General features: G+C 41.4%; 1 protein-coding gene across 1 annotated transcript in view; it reads right to left on the reverse strand.

The window, feature by feature from the left end:
- Positions 1–27,311, reverse strand: part of LOC108709170 (seizure protein 6) — a 340,196-nt gene that overhangs the window by 43,426 nt on the left and 269,459 nt on the right. Inside the window, exon 5 of the mRNA XM_018248783.2 lies at positions 8,481–8,666. Coding sequence (XP_018104272.2) covers positions 8,481–8,666 — 186 coding nt within the window. The remainder of the gene's footprint in view (positions 1–8,480; positions 8,667–27,311) is intronic.

Below are 27,311 nucleotides of genomic sequence, written 5' to 3' on the forward strand. Positions count from 1 at the left end.
TTTTACAGCAGCCCGTCTGGCACTTGGCAGAATCCATAGATTGTCAGTCCAGGCCCTGGTGCCATTTAATATTTTGATTGTTACTCCTTTTATTCATCCCCCAACTATTTATAACAGTTAAATTCTCACTATAGGAAGTGCAGTGGTTCCACCTGACTGATTAACTCAACCTATTTTCAGGTAATAATATCAATGGGACACAACAGGCTGTGACAGTACTTGTCCTTGTGGGACATAATCTTTATACGTTCCATGTAAACGATTAAATCCTGCTAATTGCTGACACACTAGGGCAGTGTCGGACTGGCCCGGCGGGAAACCAGGAAAAAACCCGGTGGGCCCCGACCCTCGTGGGCCCCCGCCGGGCCAGAACCCTTCTGTAGATATTTCCAATCGGAAAAAAAAAACTTTTTTTTCTCGCGATGCGCAGCGTCGCCTGCGCATGCCCGCCAACCGGCGCTGTTGCGCATGCGTGCCGAGCGGTGTCGATGTTGCGCATGCGCGCCGAACGCCACTGTTGCTGGGCCGACGCGTTTTAGTAGGCCGGCGGGGGTCCGCAGGGGGCCCCTGGACAGCAGTCCCGGTGGGCCCCGGGCCCCCCAGTCCGACCCTGCACTAGGGCCCATTCAATAAGTTCGAGTGAAGGATAAGAAGAAAAAATGCTTCGAATTTTGAAGTGTTTTTTTGGCTACTTCGACCATCGAATGGGCTACTTCGACCTTCGACTTCGAATCGAACAATTCAAACTAAAAATCGTTCGACTATTCGACCATTCGATAGTCGAAGTACTGTCTCTTTAAGAAAAAACTTCGACCCCCTAGTTCGCCACCTAAAAGCTACCGAACTCAATGTTAGCCTATGGGGAAGGGCCCCATAGGCTTGGCTAAATTTTTTTGGTCGAAGGATAATCCTTTGGTCGTTGGATTAAAATGCTTTGAATCGTTCGATTCGAAGGATTTAATAGAGCGATTATTCCTTCGATCGTTCGATTGAAGTATTTGCGCAAAATCCTTCGACTTCGATATTCGAAGTCGAATGATTTTCATTCCCCAATCGAATATCAAGGGTTAATTAACCCTCGATATTCGACCCTTGATGAATTTGCCCCACTGTGTTGTAAAATATACATAATCTGCAATTACACTGCGCATTATTAAATTCATTCGGAGTGTCCAGCAAAATAGATATTTTTGGCACAGATTTCTCACTGATTTAAGGTGGCCATACACGGGCCGATAAAAGTTGTCGACAGACCAAGTCGGCAGCTTATTGGCCTGTGTTTGGGGGCCCCCCGATGGGCTTCCCCGATCAAGATCTGGCCAAAAATCAGCCAGATCTCGTTCGGATGGGACTAGAAATCCCGTTTGATCTGTTCGTTGATGCGGCCCCGCGATCCGACCGCCCGTAAAGCACCATCAGGATCCGATATTGCCCACCTCAAGGCCAAACGAGCGGATCTCTCCATGGATGGCCACCTTAAGCGGTGATTACGTCAGAACACCAGCCCAGCTATTAATGTAAGAATGCAGAATTAACCCCAATCCAGAAAGCAATTTTTCTGTACTGGTTTCTGTGCTGAGACCATTATGTATCGCCCGCAGTAACTTTGTACCGGTAATAATTTCAACACAAGGACATCAGCAATCATAGCATTAGAAGGTCATAACACAGGTAAAAATGTCTGGTTGTAAAACTGGCTACAGCTGCCCATTAATGATAAGTTATTAGCAGTAGCCCCCGCTGCTCTGGAGACCTGAACCCATTTATCTGACAACTATAAATAATCTAAACATGTTCTCGTCTAATAATTGCCTCTAGGAGAATCCTCATGTCCCAGTTATGTTGCCTGCACTGCTGCTTCTCCTTTCTCTTTCTCTCCGCTCATAGGTGTGTGTGTGTGTGTTTGATGCCTCAAATATTACTATTGGACATCTGCAGTTTGGAAATTCTTATTCTTATTAAAGAATTATTGTTAGTCAGCAGCAAGTAGATATATTCCTGTTACTGATTAATCATAAGCAGTGGCAGTGATGGAGGTGGTAGTGATATGTGGGTTGACTTGAATCCCAGGGCAGACCCATGAGTTGACCAGTTGGGGGGGTTCGGTTGAAACTTGACCAACCATTGTATGTTAGGGTTGAGTGCGAGTCAGACTGGAGTAGTGCAGTCCTCCACTGCTCCCCGGGATTCCCTAGTTTTGGAACAAGAGGCATGCACAGAAGTAGTGTACAGAGCAAGATGACGCGGGTATGAGTTCGGTGCAGGTCCCACAATTGCAACATTTTATGTGGGTCTTGTGGGTAAGGGTTGGGTATGGGATGAGTATTTCTGAAGCGGCACATCATTAGTGGGTAGGCCAAGGAGTGCCCCACCATTTATCGAGCAAGACAAGAAACTAAAGCTATATGTTATTGAACCAAAACTTCAAAGGGGGCCAGACTATGAATTGCTCTGCACCAAATTTCATTAAAGGAGAACCAAATCCTTAATTATAAAAACCTCTACCCCCCTACCCTACATAGACCACCCTCCCTGCTCCCCCCCCAGCCTAGGTGTTACCCGCGGTAAATGCCCCTACCTCTTTTCTTACCCCTCTGTGCAGATTCTGTGCAGCGGAGTTCACAGGCGCCATTTTTTTGGGTAATCTTCTGGTTTTCTTCTGGCGCTTCAGCAATTTCCGTTATTTTCGGAGCATGGGCAGTTGTCACAAACAGGAAGATTGCACCAACTTTGCACGAGCTGATGCGGCGCTCTCTTCCCAAAGATTACCGAAGAGAAGAAGATGGCGTCCGTGAACTCTTCTGCACAGAATCTGCACCTGCTGGGGGGGGGCTGGGAGGGGGGTCTATGTAGGGTAGGGGTTTTTATAATTAAGGGTTTGGTTCTCTTCTCAGGGGTTGTCAAAAAAGGATCCCGTTCTCAGCCTCAAAAATGTTAGTCTGACGTCAGTGGTAGGAAAGCTTTTTGAAGGGTTAATAAAGGATAAGATACTGGACTTCATAGAAAATCATAATACTGTGAGTTTGTGCCAGCATGGTTTTATGCGTCATAGATCTTGCCAGACTAACTTAATTTCTTTTTATGAGAAGGTGAGCAGGGACCTCAATTCTGGGATGGCAGTGGATGTGATTTACTTAGACTTTGCTAAATCATTTGATTCAGTGCCACACAGAAGGTTACTGGTTAAATGAAGGAATGTTGGCCTGGAACATAGTATTTGTACCTGGATAGAGAACTGGCTAAAAGATAGACTACAAAGAGTGGTGGTAAATGGAACGTTTTCTAATTGGACCAGTGTTGTTAGTGGAGTACCGCAGGGCTCTGTACTAGGTCCCTTGCTTTTCAACTTGTTTATTAATGACCTGGAGGTGGCCATTGAAAGTACTGTTTCTATTTTTGCAGATGAGACTAAATTGTGCAGAACTATAGGTTCCATGCAGGATGCTGCCACTTTGCACAGTGATTTGTCTAAACTGGAAAACTGGGCAGCAAACTGGAAAATGAGGTTCAATGTTGATAAATGCAGGTTATGCACTTTGGCAAAAATAATATAAATGCAAGTTATACACTAAATGGCAATGTGTTGGGAGTTTCCTTAAATGAGAAGGATCTTGGGGTCTTTGTAGATAACAAGTTGTCTAATTCTGGGCAGTGTCATTCTGTGGCTACTAAAGCAAATAAAGTTCTTGTATAAAAAAGGGCATTAACTCAAGGGATGAAACATAATTGTGTCTCTTTATAGGTCCCTGGTGAGGCCTCATCTGGAGTATGGGGGCAGTTTTGGACTCCAGTCCTTAAGAGGGATATAAATGAGCTGGAGAGAGTGCAGAGACTAAGTGCAACTAAACTGGTTAGAGGGAGGGAAGAGTTAAATTATGAGGGGAGACTGACAAGGTTGGGGTTGTTTTCTCTGGGGGAAAAAAGGCGCTTGTGAGGGGACATGATTAGACTTTACAAGTACATTAGAGGACATTATAGACAAATAGCAGGGGACCTTTTTACCCATAAAGAGAATCACGTACCAGAGGCCTCCCCTTCAGACTAGAGGAAAAGAAGTTTCATTTAAAGGAACAGAGTAGGGGGTTCATCACAGTGAGGACAGTGAGGTTGGGGAATGCACTGCCGGGTGATGATTCAGTTAATGACTATAAGAGGGACTTGGATGATTTCTTGGACAGACATAATACAAAGGCTATTGTGATACTAAACTCTATAGTAAGTATAGATATGGGTATATATCATTTATGTGACAGTAGGGAGGGGTGTGTGTATGGGGCTGGGTTTTCATTTGGAGGGGTTGGACTTGACGGACTTTGTCTTTTTTCAACCCAATTTAACTATGTAACTATGTAACTATGAATGTCACAGTTTTGGCCATAAAAAAAACTTGAAAACTCGAATTCGAAATTTGATTTTGAAAATTTTAATTTACACTTTGACCCTTAATATACATGCCCCTAAAAGTTAACTTAAAGATGCACCACCCCACGTGTTTTTTGTAGCCTTGATGAATGATATTTCAAAACAACCCCTTAACTGGACCATTCCAGGTGCAACATTCTAGATCCCATATTTGTATCATACATATCTAGGCTATAGCTCCTCTTCCTTCTTTAGTATAAATTCATAAAATGAGATTATTTATTATAGACCGATTTTTCTGGTCGGGCTTTTAAAGGGGAAAATACCATTTTTTCTGAGGGAAAAAAACTTGATTTTTTTGGGGATTTATTAAAGTCTGATGGTGTTAAAAGTCAGATGAAAAAAGTACTCAAATCCAGACCTGCTGAGAACATGTAAAAGTCAATAGCAGATGTCTCGTTAACAACTGGAATGTTTTCTGGGTTGCACTGGGTTTCCAAAATTGTAGCTTTCAGGCGGTTTTACAAAAAAAATGTAGCATGCGGGTGAAAAATCCAAAAATATCATACGATTCTGATTTTTTATGATTTTCTTGTGACTTTTTCCGCGCAAGAAAAAACTGTGAAAATTATTGATAAATAGGGAAGGGTCTATGCAGATTTGGTCGGAGTAATTTTCTGAAAATAAAGAACATTGTGGATTTTGATAAATAACCACTTAAGTAAGATCTGACATTCCATGGCCATGTTTTGAGCTGTGCCATGTAAGCCTCAACATCCCTATCCCGTAATACCATAGGGAGAGTACAACCAACCAAGTCTTCTTCATTTCCATATCAGTCAAAATTGACCAATCACAAGAGGACTTTCCAATCCATGTCAAAAACTGCCTGTCAACAACATAGCCCTTTGCCTATTATAGATTACCCCCTTCCATATAAAACAATAGAAAGACCCACATCCATCTATCACAAGAGCTGTCAGTCACATAGCCCTTTGCCTAGACTCTATGACATAACCCAATCCCTTCCATGATAAAATCTGACAATCCAACACATAGCCATGTGTTGAGCTGTGCCAAGTAAGCCTCAACATCCCTATCCCCTAATACCATAGGGAGAGAACAACCCACCAAGTTTTCTTCATTTCCATATCCATCAAAATTGACCAATCGCAAGAGGACTTTCCAATCCTTGTCAAAGACTGCCTGTCAAGAACATAGCCCTTTGCCTATTATAGATTACACCCTTCCATACAAAACAATAGGAAGACCCACATCCATCTATCCCAAGAGCTGTCAGTCACATAGCCCTTTCCCTAGACTCTATGGCAACTAGCTATTGCCCAAGCACTCCAATGATGAAATCTGACATTCCAAAACATAGCCCTTTGCCTAAACTCTATGACAATTTGACATCACCCAATCCCTTCCATGATAAGATCTGACATCCCAACACATGGCCATGTGTTGAGCTGCGCCAAGTAAGCCTCAACATCCTTATCCCGTAATACCATAGGGAGAGAACAACCCACCAAGTATTCTTTTTTTCCATATCAGTAAAAGTTGACCAATCACAAGAGGACTTTCCAATCTATGTCAAAGACTGCCGGTCAACAACATAGCCCTTTGCCTATTATAGATTACACCCTTCCATACAAAACAATAGGAAGACCCACATCCAACTATCACAAGAGCTGTCAGTCACATAGCCCTTTGCCTAGACTCTATGACAACTAGCCATTGCCCAAGCACTCCAATGATAAAATCTGACATTCCAACACATGACCATTGTCGAGCTGTGCCAAATAAGCCTCAACATCCCTATCCCATAGGAGAGAACAATCCACCAAGTCTTCTTCATTTCCATATCAGTAAAAGTTGACCAATCATATGAGGACTTTCCAATCCATGTCAAAGACTGCCTGTCAACAACATAGCCCTTTGCCCATTATAGATTCTACCCCTTCCATACAAAACAATAGGAAGACCCACATCCATCTATCACAAGAGCTGTCAGTCACATAGCCCTTTGCCTAGACTCTATGACAATTTAACATTGCCCAACTCCTTCCATCATGTGATCTGACATTCCAACAGATGGCATTGTCGAGCTGTGCCAAGTAAGTCTCAACATCCCTATCCCATAGTACCATAGTGAGAGAACAAGCCACCAAGCCTTCTTCATTTCCATATCAGTCAAAGTTGACCAATCACAGGAGGACTTTCCAATCCATGTCAAAGACTGCCTGTCAACACCATAGCCCTTTGCCTATTATAGATTACCCCCTTCCATACAACACAATAAGAAGACCCACATCCATCAATCACAACAGCTGGCAGTCACATAGCCCTTTGCTTAGACTCTATGACAATTTGACATCACCCAATCCCTTCCATGATAAAATCTGACATTCCAACACATGGTTATGTGTTGAACTGTGCCAAGTAAGCCTCAACATCCCTATCCCGTAATACCATAGGGAGAGAACAACCCACCAAGTATTCTTTTTTTCCATATCAGTAAAAGTTGATCAATCACAAGAGGACTTTCCAATCTATGTCAAAGACTGCCTGTCAACAACATAGCCCTTTGCCTATTATAGATTACACCCTTCCATACAAAACAATAGGAAGACCCACATCCATCTATCACAAGAGCTGTCAGTCACATAGCCCTTTGCCTAGACTCTATGACAACTAGCCATTGCCCAAGCACTCCAATGATAAAATCTGACATTCCAACACATGACCATTGTCGAGCTGTGCCAAGTAAGCCTCAACATCCCTATCCCATAGGAGAGAACAACCCACCAAGTATTCTTTTTTTCCATATCAGTAAAAGTTGACCGATCACAAGAGGACTTTCCAATCTATGTCAAAGACTGCCTGTCAACAACATAGCCCTTTGCCCATTATAGATTCTACCCCTTCCATACAAAACAATAGGAAGACCCACATCCATCTATCACAAGAGCTGTCAGTCACATAGCCCTTTGCCTAGACTCTATGACAATTTAACATTGCCCAACTCCTTCCATCATGTGATCTGACATTCCAACAGATGGCATTGTCGAGCTGTGCCAAGTAAGCCTCAAAATCCCTATCCCGTAGTACCATAGTGAGAGAACAAGCCACCAAGCCTTCTTCATTTCCATATCAGTCAAAGTTGACCAATCACAGGAGGACTTTCCAATCCATGTCAAAGACTGCCTGTCAACAACATAGCCCTTTGCCTATTATAGATTACCCCCTTCCATACAAAACAATAAGAAGACCCACATCCATCAATCACAAGAGCTGGCAGTCACATAGCCCTTTGCTTAGACTCTATGACAATTTGACATCACCCAATCCCTTCCATGATAAAATCTGACATTCCAACACATAGCCATGTGTTGAGCTGTGCCAAGAAAGCCTCAACATCCCTATCCCCTTTGCCTATTATATATTACCTCCTTCCATACAAAACAATAAGAAGACCCACATCCATCTATCACAAGAACTGTCAGACACATAGCTAGACTCTATGACAATTTGACATCGCCCAATTCCTTCCATGATAAAATCTGACATTCCAACACATGGCCATGTGTTGAGCTGTGTCAAGAAAGCCTCAACATCCCTATCCCGTAATACCATAGGGAGAGAACAACCCACCAAGTCTTCTTCATTTCCATATCAGTCAAAGTTGACCAATCACAAGAGGACTTTCCAATCTATGTAAAGACTGCCTGTCAACAACATAGCCCCTTCCATACAAAAGAATAGGAAGACCCACACCCATCTATCACAAGAGCTGTCAGTCACATAGCTCTTTGCCTGGACTCTATGACAACTTGATATCGCCCAATCCCTTCCATGATAAAAATCTGACATTCCAACACATGGCCATGTGTTGAGCTGTGCCAAGAAAGCATCAACATCCCTATCCCGTAATACCATAGGGAGAGAACAACCCACCAAGTCTTCTTCATTTCCATATCAGTCAAAGTTGACCAATCACAAGAGGACTTTCCAATCTATGGCAAAGACTGCCTGTCAACAACATAGCCCTTTGCCTATTATAGATTACTCCCTTCCATACAAAACATGTATAAGGTTATAAGGCGATTTCTCACCTATACACTGTGGTGGGCGGTTGCTCCAGAAGGGCCGTGTTGCATTCAGACACTTGAGCACCCGAGGGCCAAGCAGTTTGTAGCCGGTGTTGCAGTAGAAGAAGGTTTCACCTCCTGGGTGCAGGCTTGTTACAGACACGTCACCATAAGCAGGTGGGCGTGGGAATCCGCAGTTTAGTGTGTATGCTGCAAGGAAAGAAACAGAGGCAGTTATACATAGGGCTGTAACAAAACCATGTTATATGTACACGCCTTTATATGCCCCCTACTAGCACTAGGACACAAAGCAAGAAGAAGTTCCCATGCAAGCGGCTATTTCAATCAGAGCGCATTCACATAATGAGATTCTGAGTAGTGAGGGATGAATAAAGCCGCCTGGCATGAATTCGCGGTATATTTCCGAGTTTTGTAAAAATTCTGGACGCGTGTCTGAAAAGTTGCTTGAGTCAAAATCGCCGCGCATCAACGCTATTCGGACGCCCATTGACTTTGTCAGTGTCAGAATTTACGTGATCAACTTTTTTCCTGATTTTTTCATGAGACTTTACAATTTTCACGAATTTTCGTAAACTTTCAGATTTTCACATTTTTTTAGTGAATTTTCCGCCATTTCGCAAAATTTGCGGGAATTTTGCAAATTTTTCAGTGAAGCAATTCTGACATCACACGCATGCACATAATGAGCAAGTTGCAGCATTCACTCATTATGCCCATATGTGTGCCCCAACATGGCCGCTTGAACCAGGAGCTCCTTCCCAGTACAGGTGGCCTAGCACTGGCGGGGGCAATTTAAAAAACAAAAAATTATTGTTACCCCCACCCGGAGTGTGAGCTCTGTTAGTCTGCACCTTTGGTTAGGGATAATACTTTTTAGCAACAGGTCCCCTTTAAAAGGATTTTTCACCTTCCAACACTTTGTTCTGTTCAGTTGGTTTCAGACAGTTAACCAGAAATAAAGACTTTTTCAAATTACTTATTATTTTCTATTTGTGGCCATTTTTCTAATATTGAAGTTTAAAGTAAACACAGCTCTTGGAGGGGGGTTGCCGATACTGTCATATTAAAATTTTTCAAAACACATCAGTTAATAGGGCTGCGCCAGCAGAATTCTGCACTGAAATTCTCAAAAGAGCAAAAAGATCTTTTTATATTTAATTTTGAAATCTGTCATATTGTTAGTTTCCCAGCTGCCCCCAGTCATGTGACTTGTGCTCTGATAAACTTCAGTCACTCTTTACTGCTGTACTGCAAGTTGGAGTGATATCAGCAGCCTAACAACAGAACAATGGGAAGGTAACCAGATAGCAGCTCCCTAACACAAGATAACAGCTGCCTGGTAGATCTAAGAACAACACTCAATAGTAAAATCCAGGTCCCACTGAGACACATTCAGTTACATTGAGTAGGAGAAACAACAGCCTGCCAGAAAGCAGTTCCATCCTAAAGTGCTGGCTCTTTCTGAAATCACATGACCAGGCAAAATGACCTGAGATGCACCTACACACCAATATTACAACTAAATACACTTGCTGCTTCAGGAATGACATTTTATATTGTACAGTGAATTATTTGCAGTGTAAACAGTGTCATTTAGAGCAGGGGTCCCCAATCTTTTTTGGCCCAGGGACCAAAGAAGAGCCAAATTTTTTTTGCAGGGTCAGGAGGGTTCAGGGAGGGGGTCGGCGTCCAATTTGGGCTCCGCGTTAATTGTTCGGCGGCCCAGTTCAGGACTGTCCGCGGCCCAGCGGTCAGGGACCCCTGATTTAGAGTTTCATTACAGGCAGCTGTTAGAATTGATACAATAGTTGCTAATACTCCACAGATACTGCTGAGAAATGGATCAACTAATTGTATCAACTAAATGTAGCAAATTGTAACAGTTCAGATGCTCCTGGATCACTGAACTGCCAGACTGAAACACCAGAGACACCAACATTAAACTTTAAACTTACATTTTGGGAAAACTATAAAAAAATAAAAGATGGAAAGCAATTGAAAAAAAGTCTTTGTTTATGGAGAACAATCTGAAAACAACTGAACTGGGAAAAAGTGTTTGGAAGGTGAACAACCCCTTTAATAGAACTAAGGCTAAATGGCTGATACATTTTCAAATGTTTGTAATTTTGTGATGGGGCCCTGGTCACATGTTTTTAAAGGGGCCATTCAAATTAATACATGCGTCCAGATTGATAGCCAATAGATTAGCCACAATAGTGCGGCTATAAAATTATATTTATTCTGTAGAATTCTTTACCATACCTGAGTAAACAGCTCTAGAAACTCTCTCAGTTTGTTTAGGACAGCAGCTGCCATATTAGCTTGGTGTGACATCACTTCCTGCCTCTCCCTGCTCACTCATAGCTCTGGGCTCAGATTACAGCAGGAAGGGGAGGGAGAGAGAAGCAAACTGAGCATGCTCAAGCCCAAGCCCTGGAGGTTTAAGATGAAAACAGTTAGTCTGATACAGAAGACCATGAGTACACAATAGAAGGAAAGAAATGTGCTGTTTCTTTTGACAGAGGACTCAGAGCAGCATTACTTTGAGGCTTTACTGGTGTATTTATATAGACGTTTCTGATAAAGTTTACTTAGTTTTAAAAGTAGAAAGGTATTTGAAGCTACAAACCGTTTCTGGAGACATAAGCTGCTCAATCCAACAGTGATCTGGTTTTGCCAATTTCAGAACGTATATATCATGTAGAAAATGAAGGTTCACTGGAGAGCAATATTGTTCAAATTCTTAAAGCAGTTTTATTCAAGGTGCATAGCACAACATGTTTCGGACCTCTTAGGTCCTTCCTCTGGCGCAATTACTTAGGGGCTGATTCACTATGGGTCGAATATCGAGGGTTAATTAACCCTCGATATTCGACTAGGAATTGAAATCCTTCGACTTCGAATATCGAAGTCGAAGGATTTAGCGCAAATTCTGCGATCGTACGATCGAAGGATTATTCCTTCGATCGAACGATAAAATCCTTCAAATCGAACGATTCGAAGGATTTTAATCCAACGATCGAAGGAATATCCTTCAATCAAAAAAAGTTAGGCAAGCCTATGGGGACCTTCCCCATAGGCTAACATTGACTTCGGTAGCTTTTATCTGCCGAACTAGGGGGTCAAAGTTTTTTTTAAAGAGACAGTACTTCGACTATCGAATGGTCGAATAGTCGAACGATTTTTACTTCGAATCCTTCGATTCGAAGTCGTAGTCGTAGTCGAAGGTCGAAGTAGCCCATTCGATGGTCGAAGTAGCCCAAAAACCTTCGAAATTCGAAGTTTTTTTACTTCGAATCCTTCACTCGAATTTAGTGAATCGGCCCCTTAGTTTTAGCCTTTCCTTCTCCTTTAATACTTTCAGTGACTCAGGCATATAATTCAGCAGTGGACTGGGGCACAGCAGGGAATATAAGAAGGTTTGCAGGGCCCGGCTCGGAGTTCATCTGCAGAAAGTGATAAATTAGCTGAAATAAAGTTATAATGCCCCATTTCCATCTTGCGCTGGATTTCCCGGGCTGGGTGTTTGGCACTACTCATTAACTCGCAGCTTGATAAATGAGCCGCGCTGCTTTCCTAATGGCACCCATCAAATATTTCCTCCTGCGTCGGTGCCACTTGTCTCCCAATTGGAAGCAGAGGAAGAAGGGAGAGAGCTCCTGGGAGACCAGGGGAGAAAACGAAGAGGTGAGAAGTAATTGTGGAGCCTTATTCACAGAACCCAAAGTCGCTCAGTTTGTAGGTGACATCTCTCATTAGTCTCTGCAGAGAAGCAGAGCTGGAATATAAATGTACCAGCACAAATGTATGTTCAGCCAAAGGAAGCTGCTTCTTTTTCAAACACATTTATAGAATAACTCAGTGTAATTATAGGCAGAATTAAGCAGCCGGTAACTGTGGAACTGGGGCGGAAAGATATACTGTAATTGATACAATCCAGTGTTCAGTTTTTATTCACAAATGTTCCTCTTATAACAATGGGGCCGTAACAAGAAGACAATCTTATATTTCAGACCTCATTCACATCAAGCTGATATGTCAGTTTAACATCTGCTTGAACTACTTCAAACCAAAACGGCAACCCCTAAAGATCGCACGAAATCTACAACTGTTCTGCTATACCATACAGTGCCGTACAGTTTAACAGCAGTGGGGCTAACTGAGTCCCTTGTGTGAACAGTGCCATAGCCTCCAGTGTGTTTCAAATGTGTCCGACTAGTCAGACACATTTTTGTGCCAGTAATGGCACAAAAGCCATGGCGTGCCAGTTTCTGCATTGAAATAGTTATATTACTTTCATATGTCTCTTCACTAATATTAAATCACATTTGAAAAAGGGCAAATTTACAGTTGCTAAGTAATAGGGATGCACCGAACCCACTATTTTGGATTCGGCCGAACCCCCGAATCCTTTGCAAAAGATTTGGCCGAATACCGAACCGAATCCGAATCCTAATTTGCATATGCAAATAAAGGGTGGGAAGGGGGAAATATTTTTTTGTGAACAAAAGTCACATGATTTCCCTCCCCACCCCTAATTTGCATATGCAAATTAGAATTCGGTTCGGCCAGGCAGAAGGATTCGGCCGAATCCTGCTGAAAAAGGCCGAATCCTGGCCGAATCCCGAACCGAATCCTGGATTCGGTGCATCCCTAATAAGTAATGATGAGTAGTGATGGACAAATTTGTCCTGTTTCTCCTCGAATTTTGGGAATTTCCTGGGAAATTTGCAAAACTGGCGAAAAAATTTGTGAAGCGGCGAGTTTGACGCCGGCAACAATTTGCGTCCATTAATGTCAATGGTCATCCATTTATTGTCGCCGGCGTCTAAATGGGCGCTGGCGTCGGAACCGTTGCTGGCCTCGAAAAAACTTTGATGCCGGCTGCATCGCCAGAGAATTTTCGCTGCGAATTTCTTCACCCATGGCAAAACGGGCAAATTTACGCCTGCTGAATAAATTCACCCATCACTAACGACGAGTGAATTTTTGTATCCGCAAATTCTTTCACAAGGCCATGGCAAAATCTTACTACAAAAGAAAACCATAGAAAACGCCCATGTACTTCAAAGTATTTTGTGCACGAAAAACAGCCCATGGACTTCAATGCAGTTTGCAATTTTTTCCATGGTTTTGTACAATTTTAAGCGAAGCAGGACCAGTATTAGCCTACTAGTCACCTGGGCCTTTGATGGTGCCAATTAATATGGAGCACCAATGAAAAAACCCATCCCTGGCCACAACCTGATCCACCCAACCATGGCCACTTATGATAAAACTCTGCTCAAATGACTCCCAATCCTTTCCCATCACTTTACAATTCACAACCTGCACCTTTCAATCTCACGGCCTTCTTCTAGTAAGTCATTTAGTAAGTCATTTAGTAAGTCATTTAGTAAGTCATTTAGTAAGTCATTTGATATTAAAGGCCCCAGGAGGAGAAACAATTGATTTGTACCAGAGAGAAGAGTTAATAATGCCGCACAGTCTCTATTATAATAAGTGTGAAATTGATCGTATATGTGGGTGGAACACGGTGAAAAAAAGAAAATTCATGACTTGAAAAGTGTAATTAATTCACAATCACTTCAATCCATAAATAAATTCATTATGCGGTTAACCAAAATCAAGTGTCGTTATTGTGTCTTATAAAAGTCAATAAATAAATATAAATTAGTAAAGTGCAATGTTGCATAAAGTGCCAATTATCCAATAAGCAGTTACACCTTCCACTGATATATTGAAACAAATTACCCAATTAAAACATAACATTTAATCATGGCGCCCACATCTCGTGATATTTACATCATGGCGGTTGTGCCCATTGGTTGTGGGTAGTCACATGGTCAGTAAGCCAAATAGCTGCGATTATACAGCATATCTATTGAATCAAGGCACCGTTGATAAAGAAAACATTTTTTTATTGCGCAATAATCACGGAGAAAATTGTTTTTATTATTAAAGTTTAGACACGTTAGTTGAGATGATTATTGTATTCAGGGGAATATATGTAAATTTTTATTTAAAATTATACACATTATAAAAGCCAAACTATGGTGTGTCCAATTGAATAAGAGAAATGCATATGGACTGATGTGTGGCATGATAAAGGAAAAGCAATAGGAATAGGAATATATATATATATGAATAGAGGTGTTAGTGGCCTATATACGTGTGTAATGATAAACTCTCATTTAGTCCACACGGAGTCAGGGTATTAAGTTCATAAATCCATCTACATTCAGTAGATAAAAGTCTCAGATCTAGATCGACCTTTCTAATTCCCTAATCTCCCCGGGAGGAGAAGTAGATAAAAGTACAAAATAAATTTTATATTTAGAACTGGTAATTTCATATACTTTGGGCATGTCCAGTAGTGATGTGCGGACCAACCAGATACCAGCGTGTCCGGGTCGACCTTGCGCCACCTTCAAATGCCGACTTCCGGCTTTATAGTCTTGCGTCTGCTCGCCCCACCCCTTTTGTGACGTCATCAGTGGGGCGGCACGGGTCTATAAAAGGACCCCTGAAGCGCGGGTTAGGGTCGGGTGCGGGTCAGGAAAACCCTGACATCTCTAGTGTCCAGCCTGCAACAGTGCAAGTTCAATAACAGCCACAGGTTGGACATCCTTCATTTAAACAATTCTTTTCTACGTAGACTTGATTCATTATTAGGGAACAATTCTTTTCTAAATCTGACATTAACTGGAAAATTAAATTTAGCACTAAGTGATCAAAATAATAGGAAAAAGCAAATGCTCAATTGCCGTCTCCACAAAGTGCCACATAAATACAGCAGGTGGCAGTAGAGGCCATCACAGTCATTTTGATTGGCCATGGAATTGCAGGAAATTGTATTTTTCCTTGACCTGAGGATCAGAATAAAACTCCTTGAAGCTTATCCTAAAATACTGCCTGTTAGATATAAATGTGTAACCTATTATTTCACTTACAATGGGAGCCGGATAATCAGAGAGCGGAGGCCGAAGCTCCTGATAAATAAAGCTGTGGATTTGCTCAGTATCTGGAATACAAATATACCAGCCTTTTAACAGGGGCTCACTGGCAGAACTATTTTTATCTAAATAGGTGAGGGGATGTGAATCTAACTGAGGAAACAAAGGAAGGAATATGGTTTCATAAAAACAGAGTTGGGGGCCTCCAAAATATAAACACTGGCAGATACAATAGTAAAAGCTTTAGAAATATTATAGAGAGAAGAAAGAGAATGAATGTTCTAAAGAGTGGCTGCTAGACTTTTTCAGTTCAAGCCCCACTTGGAGGTCCAACTTTTCTTTTCAGGGTTATAAGAAAGGTTACAGCTGTAGGATAAGATAATCCAAAGAATATTTAGGACAGCAACTATGTGTTTGTCTCAACTCTCACCCTAATTAACCTTCAAGCTGGAATTTCAGGTGTATCTATGAGAACAAAAAGACATTCTCTCAAGATCTCTCTCCACCAAGTGTCATTTAGCTTTGGATCCCACGACTGCTGCAGTGGCAAAGTCAGTTAAATGTATAAATTAGTGACTGGTAATGAGCGAATTTATTCGCCAGCTATGGATTTACGGTGGAATTCCAAATTTTCGCCATGAGCGAATTGTTTCACGAAACTTCCTAGCGGATAAATTTGCAGAGAAAAACTGCCCATAAGAAGAAACTCCCATTGACTTTAATGCATTTGGACAAAAAGTTGCCAGAAGAAAAAACACCCATTGACTTTAATGCATTATGACAAAAGTCACCATAAGAAAAAATACCCATTGATTTTATTGCATTTGGACAAAAAAAAATCTCTATAAGAAAAAACGCCTATTGACTTTAATGCATTTGGAGTGAGAAAAATTGTTGCATGTGCAAAAAAAAAAAAGCGCCATAAGAAAAATGTCCATAAGTAAAAACGTCCATTGACATGTGGACAAAAAAAGTGACAATAAGAAAAAACTCCAATTGACTTTAATGCTTTATGACAAAAGTCCGCCATAGGAAAAAACATCCATTGACTTTAATGCATTTGGACAAAAAAGTCCTCCATAAGATAAAACCGCCATTGACTCTAATGCATAAGTCGCCATAAGAAAAAACGCCCATTAACTTCAATGAGTTTCACAAAATTTTCATCCTTTTGTGAATTGTTCAGTCAAGCGTAATGGGACAGATTCGCTCATCACTATTAGTGACACCAACCCTGACATGTTTAGCAATTCCATTAAAAGAGAACAGAAGAAATGAATGTTGCAGCTGTCAGGACTGAATCCATCAATATTTGGGTGGCCAATTTCATTATTGGACATATAGTTAAAATATAATAATTTTAATTTAGATATAAAATGCATTTACCACCTAAGGACACTTCCCCAATGCAGTGAATACCAGACTGTGGGCTTTCCCTCATGGGTATGGCATGGCAGAGACTCTTTACAGAAAGCACATGGCAACTCTGTATTCATGAGGGGTGGAAATATAGATGTCCTTCATCATTTAGCAGGCAAGTTAGGAAACATCAGTGTTGCACTTGGCACTTAGCACCAGGTGCAGAGGAAAGAGCCAGACCTGGACACAAATGTTTTTAGAATGAATCACTTTTGTGATTCTAAAATGGCCAAACATTATAAGATGCACTCGTTTGGCAAGGTCACCAAATGCGTAGACCTTTCCCGTGTTAAGTTGACCATACACATTACAATCTTTCCCACGACCATTAGTCATACGAAAGATCTTTCTTCCACTTTACCAACGTTAAGAGCTGAATCGTCAGATATGCAGATAAAAACAAATAGAATTCTTTAGCTCTCGTGATTCAGCATCAATGTTATGATGTTCCATGTCCTTCAAAGGTGCCAGACCAAAATTTTCAGTTCTGTCCTATGGACGAGATGACCAATATCCAAGACTTTTTACTGATATCGGTCAACTTGTCTTCCACAACACATGCACCAATTATCGTACAAAAGATCTTTTGTACGATAATATTGGTGCATCTATGGCTACCTTTATGCCAACCAAAGTTGGGTGCAATGTCGGACTGGGACACCAGGGGCCCACCGAAAAAACTTAGACCAGGGCCCACCAAAAAACTTCAAACTAGGGCTCCACTCACAGTACTATTTTCTTCCTCTCCTCACTTAATCTCTATTCTCCTAGTCTCTTTTCTTTACATACTATAATCTATTATTCAATCTATTTTATTTAGCCTCTTTGTTCTCATAGAAATAGGGAATGACCACAAAATAGTCCAAATGTTTAGCAGCATGAGGGGCCACTGACACCTGAGCCCACCGGGAGTTTTCCTGGTATCCCTGTGGTACAGTCCGACACTGGTTGGGGATATCAGGCTAAAGAACGGATTACACGACCGGAATAGGGGCTCTCAAGACAAGGACCACATCAACAAGTCGATCCGATGGTCTTTGATCCAGTGTAAAATTCAAAACTGACCAATCCACATCTGGACTATTTTTGGCCAGATATCATTTTGGGTAGCTGCTGGAGAGCCACATACAAGGGCAGATCAGACTCGGTCTAAAGGACTCAAATCAACATCTTAAATCTGCCTTTGTATGGCCACCTGTAGTACTCTAGTGTCCTGGGTTGTAGTAAATTTCCCCTATACTATTTCATATTTACTTTATTCTAATGTGCGGTGGTGTTTCTTTACTGTCCTTCTTAACCCAACTACTGTACTCCTTTGTGCACCCTTAATAGACAGCTTTGGCTTTGTGGAGGAAATACACCAATCTGATGTGATCTATACAGAGAGAACACAGGTTGTTATTTACCAACTACTTTTACAGAGAAGATGTAAGCACGATTTTAAAACAGTCTCTCCCCGTTAGAGAGCTGTAGACTGGCAGTGCCAACAACACCGATCGATACTCTTTTTCAAGTCGTCCTTATTGGAAGACACAAATTAAAAGCTGGTGTCAGAGAGATATATTGATATTTATTCAGCCAGGTTAAACACTCAATTGGCAGCAGCCAGAGGCTCAATAAAAGCCATTAATGTGAAATAACCATAGGAGTGCTGTAAATTCCCCAGGAACAGCAGAAGTGCGTGTAAAAGGGCTTCAGGCTGATGGCACCCCAACACACAGACGAGAAGGAAGATGGAGGGAGCATTTATAAACTTCAAATCCTTTAAGCACTTAAGGATCTGTAAGGGTTACTTAGATCTTCAGGTCCTAAACGAGGGGTCATTTGCTTTGCAGAACGCAGTGTTGAAAGTGAATGAAAGGCTTAAATTGGACATAGGTCTCTGTACTTTGTTTCTGAGAGAGCAAGAGTTTTCCCCCTAGTGCTCAATTTAAAAGAAGTTGTAACCCAGGGAATGCTGTTTTCTGCACCGAGTGCCAATTCAAAAATCTGGCTTTCAATATAGACGCAGCATCATGGGGTGTAGGCCAGCCTTTTCCCTTCCACTTGCCCCCTACCCACCCCCTAGTGCCACCCCAGGCACCGGACCATACACGGCCCCACAACGTCACATGGTGTGAGAGACGTCACTTCAGTTGAAACGTCACTTCTGGTGCTCCGACACAGGGCCCTGTACTTCTCACCTCCCGCATCACAAGATTTCAGTGGTAATTCTCCACGGTAGCTGAAATCTTTTTGTCAAATATATAGGTACCCAAAAGCCAAGGTCTTGAGCATTCTGGTATGTCCCACACCTGTAACTTATACTTGATCCAAACTAAGCTGCATTAATCCATATTGATAGCAAAATAATCTTACTTAGGGTCGGACTGGGCCGGCGGAACACCGGGGAAAAACCCGGTGGGCCCCTGTCTCTTGTGGGCCCTGCCGGCCCAGATCCGCACCCTGCGCCTCTTCATTTCTTACTTCCACACTGTGTTTTTACCGGTTGCAGGAATAACACAGTTTGTGTACATGTGCACACATGGGCCGTGGGGGGCCAGAGGGGGGCCCTGAGGGAAGCAGCCCCAGGCCCCCCAGTCCAACCCTGATCTTACTGGGTTTATTTAATGTTCATTTTTTTTGTATTTTATATAATACTGTAGACCCTATACCTGTCTGTTATTACAACCTTCCTAAAGCTAAACTCACTGCCTCGCGGTTCCAAGTGATTCTGGGGGATATGATGATGCCTTTTCCTTTCCCATTATATCACACAGGTCAGGGATGGGCAACCTGTTGGGCTCTTGACGTTACTGAACTTTAACTATCCTCTCAAATCTGTTAGAAGTTGTAGTTTAACATCTCTATCTTATTACCTCAATACAGTGTGCAGTCTCTGCTTCATCATTGCAGCTCTCTTGGGTGTTGCAGTGTGTTTTTGTAACGCACGTAAATGAAAGATTAGGGTTTTGTGCCAACTTCCATTAAAACTTTAAAATGTATCACTGTGCACCGTGGATGCCCATAGATGATATCTCAAGTAGTTTCTTTTGTATTACAATTGCTTGTATAGAATTGTATTATCTGAGAGATAATTGATCTCCTCCTTTGAAGTTGCGTTAGCCTGATGTGCACAGTCTTGCAGCAATCTCACGCTCAGCTGAGAAGGAAATAACTCGCTCTGGAGATGATCATTTCCAATCCCCTTCATCCCATAGGAAGCTTTAGCTGCGCATAAAAAATACAAAATAATAACAGTATGCCAGAGTTGACTTTTAGCTATATCATTTCAGGCTTCTCATGGAGATTCCCTTCCTCCGTGAATGGCCGCATTATGGTGAAGTTGGGGAAAGATCTCCAGCAATGGTCACAAGACACTTGAGAGGTGATAAATGTTGCACTTCTCTTATTATATGTTCTTGTGGTTGAAAGGCCAAAACGGTGTCATTTGATAATGCAATTGTGTGACCAGATTGCTGTTCTCCAGTTGACTTACCCTTTGGTTCCATCAGCTTCAATGTGAAGGTGCCTTTAGCTTTTCCCATATGAGAGGCAATACAACAGTAACACATCTCTTATAGCTGTTCCCTACTTTCTCAACACATGGGGCAGATTTATTAAAGGAGAAATCAACCTGTGGGGAAACAAAAACCCTACCCCCCCACCCCAGGTAGACCTCCTGGAATTTCGAATTTTCAGGTTGAATTTTTGGTCAAAACTCACAAATTCGAGTTGGGAATAATCCAAACTCGAATTTGAATTTGAGATTTATCATACCACGACCCTGGAAGTAACTCGAGTTCATGTAAAAGTCAATGGCAGAAGTCCCTTGACCCATTAGAAGATGTTAATAGCCTTCCTGACATTCTAGTTTTTTTTTTTTTTTGGAAAAAACTTGATTCGAATTGCATTCATATTCGATTCGGTAAAATTTTAGACATTCTAGTGTTCTCTTAAATAAGATACCATTTGAATTTTGAGGTCATTCGAGGTAAACAAAACTCTATCACTTGACCTTTGATAAATCTTCCCCATACTGTATATGAGACATGGAATTCATATGACAACCATACATCATGATATAGAGTATATACTGAATATTCCTTACTTGTTGGAACTGAAAAACTTCTAGGTTAACGTCTATGTTCTTTAGACTAATAACTCTTAGCTAGAATGAGCTGGAAGCTGCCCAGCTTTCCAGTGTTCCAGGGGTTAATAATTCCAGGCCACAGACAATATGAAAAGGATTTTTGGCATGTGTAACATGAAAGGTAGACAAACAACTAATAAATTAGTGATCTCTCATACAACAAATGTATTGGTTACAAATAATTAAATAAAATGTCGAAATTGTCCATATCATCCCAAATGGCACAAAGGTGAATCCTAGTGCCACATGTTCCCCATGTTCTGCCTTCCTTACACATTGAGCGTCATTGAGCCTCTTCTGGCGAAGGGCCCAATGACGTGAAACGTATAAAGAGGGCAGAGTATTGGGATTATGTGGCACTAGGATTCACCTTTGGGCCATTTGGGTTGGTATGGACAATTTTGGCATTTTATTTAATTATTTGTAACCAATACATTTGTTGTATGAGAGATCACTAATTTGATTCGTTCACTATTCTTGTATATTCAGGGTATTAGTGGTTTGTTTCTATCATTGAAATTGTTATGTCAACATGGAGAGTAACAATGGGTACGATACCCATGTTTTATGTTGTCACATGTCCCCCATGTTATAGAATATGAGAATATTAGAAGTCAAGAAATAGGGATGCACCAAATCCAGGATTCGGTTCGGGATTCGGCCTTTTTCAGCAGGATTCGGATCCCCTGAATCCTTCTCCCCAGCTGAACCGAATCCTAATTTGCATATGCAAATTAGGGTTGGGAAAGGGAAATTGCGTGACTTGTTGTCACAAAAAAAGGAAGTAAACATTTTTCCCATTCCCACCCCTAATTTGCATATGCAAATTAGGATTCGGATTCAGTTTGAATCCGTCATGAAGGATTCGGGGGTTCGGCCAAATCCAAAATAGTGGATTCGTTGGATCCCTACTTTGGAAATCCATATTTCATTATAAAAGCTCTCTACTTTCAGCCTCCTAGGAGACTTCTAATATCCTGATTTTACATAAGGGGTGAATTATTCCCTATAGAAAACTCCTAACATGTGATATTACCAAGGGATTAGTCATTTATTACACAGGATCTAGAGGGTTGCTAGACTCTAATTTGTAAGTAGGAGAGAGCTGCTTCTAAAGTGATTTGTATGTACATGAGAAACATCTCAGTCACCAACCTTGAAGAGTTATCCTGAAATTCATTCACTTCACAATCCCTTCCAAACACAATGAGAACCAAGTTGGAGCATTCATTTGAAGCAAAACTAAATGGTTCTTCATCCATGGCCACTGTTACGTTCTGCTTCCACGCTCCGAATGTCACAGGGAATTGTTAGTGAGAAATCCAGCAGGATCCCTGCTAAATTATAGCTGCGTCTTTGCCAAAGAGATTGTTATTAAGTAGGTTGTGCTCCAAAAGAAACAATTGGAGCTCCGTGCATCCATTCCCTCCGCCCTCACAATTTTGTGATGTTCCCCATCTAAAGAAAAGCTTTGCTGGCACCGGCTGACTAGCCTGTTCCAAATTCCATTTGACTGAATTTCCCCTGGTAGAGGAATTTACAGACTGTCGCTGAGAGTTTGAAGAGCTCAGAGAAGACTATTAGGGCCTGTAGAGATGGGCGGTTTTGCCTCTAAGCTGTACTGCCTTCTGGTTTATATTGATGGAAACTGGCAACTCAAGACAAATGAAGAATGAATAAAGAGAAGAAAAATATCACAAAATGGGATTGTTTGTCCATATATTACAATATATTTAAAGGAGAACTAAACCCTAAAAATTAATGTGCCTAAAAATTCCATATTTTATACAGTGAACTTTTTGCATGAGGCTAAAGTTTGAGCTTGTCAATAGCAGCAATGATCCAGGACTTCAAACTTGTCACAGGGGGTCACCATCTTGGAAAGTGTCTGTGACACTCACATGCTCAGTGGGCTCTGATTGGCTGTTGAGAAGCTAAGCTTAGGGCTCGTCACTAATTATCCAGCACAAAATGAGCTTCCCTGGCTGTAATATAAGATGATGCTACAGGTTTGCTGATTATTCAATTCTGATGCTAATTGCACTGGTTTCTGTGCTGCCATGTAGTAATTATGTGTATTAATTACTAATCAGCCTTATATTGTGACATTTCTATTCTATGTGTACTGTATATTGTGAGTGGCTCCCTAAGCTCAGTAAGTGACAGCAGCACAGAGCATGTGAATCAGTGAATCAGCAGAAAAGAAGATGGGGAGCTACTGGGGCATCTTTGGAGACACAGATCTTTACTGCTAAAGGGCTGTGGTTGCCTTGGGCTGGTACAGAAGCACAAAATATCATGTACAACATGTCTAGCTACTTCTTTAGTTAGGCTTTAGTTCTCATTTAAACTGGCCAACTACATCAAAGTCATCCCATATCTGGCCAGTCCTACACTCAACTTTCATCTGATTCATTAAGAATTCTATTGCTTCATTATAAATTATACACAGGGACTAAGGTTTAGCTGCAACTTACTTGCTGCTTTCAAGGCAAAGGCCCTACATACACTTACCAGTGGACATGGGTAACAGCCTACTAAATGCACTTTAGGGTGAATACCGGCAGGGCAAACAACTATCTGTCCTCACCCCACCACTGCCAAAGAAACTCTTCACTATGCTCAGTAGGAAATTATCATTTATGTTTTATCTGATCCAACTCATCCTTAAACATAGTGACAGTGACAGGAGTCTGCATCTAATTACACCATCTTGGCCTTTGCAGTTGTGCTTTTAAGTTCATCATTTGCTGATTTAAATCTATAACATTTTCTCTACACTGAAAGCTTCCAGAATGCAGGCTTCTCTCTTCCACTGATAATGCTGCGTGTGAGGATCGGACATTTATATATAATATATTCTGCTTGTAAAAAACCCTGAAGTTGCGGCACACCTGACACTAAAGCTATGTTTAAGCAGAAGGGCTCATTTATTAATTTCAAGCATGAAAAATAGTGGCCCTTAGGACCCGTCTTCTGAGCATTTGTGCCCATGGGCTCCGTTGTGCTCTGCACTTTGCATTGGATTAAAGTTCTGGTGCAGAGTGCAGTACAGGTACCATATGTAGATGCAGGTGTTTTTGCTTTATTCTGGGGTGCGTCTAAAGAAGCAAACAAGGGTTCAAAAACATGTCACCCGTATTTTGTACTTTGCACCCTGCTCTGCCATTAATAAGTGTCCCATTTAATGTGCTTGGGTTTTACCTAAATTTAGCCATTAGTGTCTGGTGCATAAGAAAAGTACAGCACCGCTATGAAAACATTATATTGGTGTGAATGTCATAACACTGTGACAAGGAGGTAAATTTGAGTGTAGAATAATTTCTTCGAGGGGTTAGTAGCAAAAGCAAAATGGCTAATTTACAATCATGCTTGTCATAAGTCCAGGTCTCCTGGTGCCCCCTAACGTCTGAGTGATGTGCAAGTGAATAGGGAGGGAGTGGGGCAACTATATGCTGACCCCTGTCTGCCCCTCATAAATAAAGCACTGTTGAACATTGTCCTTCATGGAGAGGTGCAGGTCTTTGTGTTCCATTCTAAAGAGAAACAACCTATGGCCTGGCTTGCACCTGCTTTTTGCACCATGTCCCACCTTCAGAAAAAAAGATAACTGGCATCAAAATAAAGGAACCAGAATTCATTTGTGTATAGTTATCTCTACTTGTCCATTTTCCACTAAAAAAATCACCAAAATCAAGACTGTCTCCACCCAGTTATTGGTCAAATAAATAAAACCTGCCCTGAAAAGCTTTAGAAGATCTCAAAGTCATCACCCACCACCAACATCAGCAGCTCACTGGCATTTAGCCAACCAAGAATGCCGAATGCCCTTTCATTTTGCCTTTGCCATTGGGAACAATTGAATGAAAGATAACAGTTTGTTTTTGACACACAAAAAGATGTTTTTTTGGCTGGAATTCCCCTACTGGAATCTGTGTGTCAGTTAGTCTTTCAGACATATTTGGGTCTGTTCTTTGCACAATCACAGTTTAAATGTGGCCATAGATGTTAAGATTTTTAAAAGATCGTTATCGTAGGACCAAGCTTATCCTGAAACGATTGTTTAAATGTATGATTTGTCAAATCAACTATAAAGACCATTTGAAGCGATATTGTCTAATTCAGTGATCCCCAACCAGGAGCTCATGAGCAAAATGTTACTCACCGACCTCTTGGATGTTGCTCTCAGTGGCCTCAAAGCAGGTGATTATTTTTGAATTCCAGGCTTGGAGGCAAGTTTTGGTTGTATAAAAACCAGATGTACTGCCAAACAGAGCCACAATGTAGGTTGATAATCCACATAGAGGCTACTAAATGGCCAATCACAGCCCTTATTTGGCACCCCAAGAACATTTTTCATGCTTGTGTTGCTCCCCAACTCCTTTTACTTCTGAATGTTGCTCACGGGTTCTAAAGGTTGGGGATCCCTGGTGTAGTTGAAGGCAGGAAAACTGTGAGTAGCTGACTGTTGGCCCTGCAAACAATTGAACAATGGATACATTTCACTGTAACCGATGAAAATGTTCTAACCTGCCCGATCGATTTTCTGATGTCGGAAATAAACAAAAGGAACCCTGGGTGTGAATTCCAAACAAGCTCCAAGAAAATCCCATTTACATGGGTTTATCCTATAGGCTAAAGCTCACCCACTGGGTTTTTAAAGCCAGGATAATAGCTGATCAGATTCCCAACTACAGACCGGTTGTCGAAAATAAATCGTTAGATGCATGATCGTTCGGTGCCCACTATCCTAATGATAATTTGATGGATTTGTCTGATCTAGTGTTGCCACCTTTTCTGAATTGTTTTACCGGCCTGGTGGGGGGGCGGGAACAAAAAGGGGCGGTGCCGTCAAAGGGGCAGTGCCGTGCCGCAAAAGGGGCATGGCCACGGCGCCGACATTTCAAGACGGCCACAAAAGTCACAAAAGCTACGTTTTTACAGGGGTCTTTTTAAGGGTATTACAAATTTACCGGCAGCTACATTGCTGGTAAATTTGTAATACTGGCCCCGGTCTTTGCAGGCTTTTTACCGGCTAGGCCAGTAAAATACCGGCTGGGTGGCAACACTAGTTGGATCGCACTAACATTGGTTGTGAGGGAGAGAAAAATCTTAAAGCCATGGCCACCTTTAGACTATAGACAAAGGTAAACACAAGAAAGTAATTTCAGCCTATTGCAAAATATTCAGTGTCCAAAATGAGACAGTGATGGGACGAAGCACTAGCAGACAATGGGGTCACCTATTTCTGTAAGGAGCTGATTCAGCTCTCCCGGCCTTATCAGTCAGATGGATTGAAGCGTTAGCTCTCACTTGGCAGTATCACAAGATACTAAGTGCTACACTGGCCAGGGTATGACAGGGGAATGTAATGTGCTGAGGAAACCAATAGTATTTGGAACATAAATCAGACTATATATACGCTGAGAAAAACTCTAAAACAGCTTCCACTGTGTATGACACATAAAGAAAATAAAATCAATTGGTCTATATATTTGTTTAGTTCTATCAGTTTTAATATTAAGGCTCTTAATCATATAATTAAAGCAACTAGCCTTAACAGTAAAGTATAGAGACTGGAAACACAAAAACAGAGAGCAGGATAAAAGCTACTGACTCTTCCCCTTCAGAACCGAGCAACTGAACGAGCAAAAATCGGAAACCAAAAATGACAGATATCAATCAATCAATCTGGGCGTCCGAATAGTGTTGACGCCGGTGAATTTTCGCTGGAGTTTCACGAATTTATTTGCCAGCGATGAAACATGGAAATTCGCCGAAAATTTGCGCCAGACTGATTTATTCACTACTGCTCAGAGCACTCTGCGCATGTCATGGACACTCCGTGAGCTCCTGTGACAAAGGCCTGGATCATTAATACTATAGAGATGCTTAACCTTTTGGTTGGTTCAATAATTTCAGTTTCATACTTCCCAACATTTGAAAAACAGAAAGAGGTAGAAAAAGTTGTGCCGTGCGCAGCGAGTCTGAATGTTTTGCCCACACCCTCTTTATGGCCACATCCCTTAATTACCATGTCCATTTTACAAAATTTGGCAGGTTATGAACGTTTGAACACATTTCTGGGAATGTTTTTAACACTTTTGCTAATGAAACTGAAATTGGCCTTTAAGCTGTGAGTTAGTTTCCCAAGAAACTCGCTTATCTTAAAGGGCATGTAAAAGCAAAAAAATAAAATCCCATTTTACTTTCTTTAATGAAAAAGAAACCTATCTCCAATATACTTTAATTAAAAAATATGTTTTTATAAGAAACCTGACTGTATGCAGTGAAATTCTCCCTTCATTTACTGCTGTGAATAGGAAT

Source organism: Xenopus laevis, chromosome 2S (genome assembly GCF_017654675.1).
Source record: "Xenopus laevis strain J_2021 chromosome 2S, Xenopus_laevis_v10.1, whole genome shotgun sequence".
Classification (NCBI taxonomy): Eukaryota; Metazoa; Chordata; class Amphibia; order Anura; family Pipidae; genus Xenopus; species Xenopus laevis.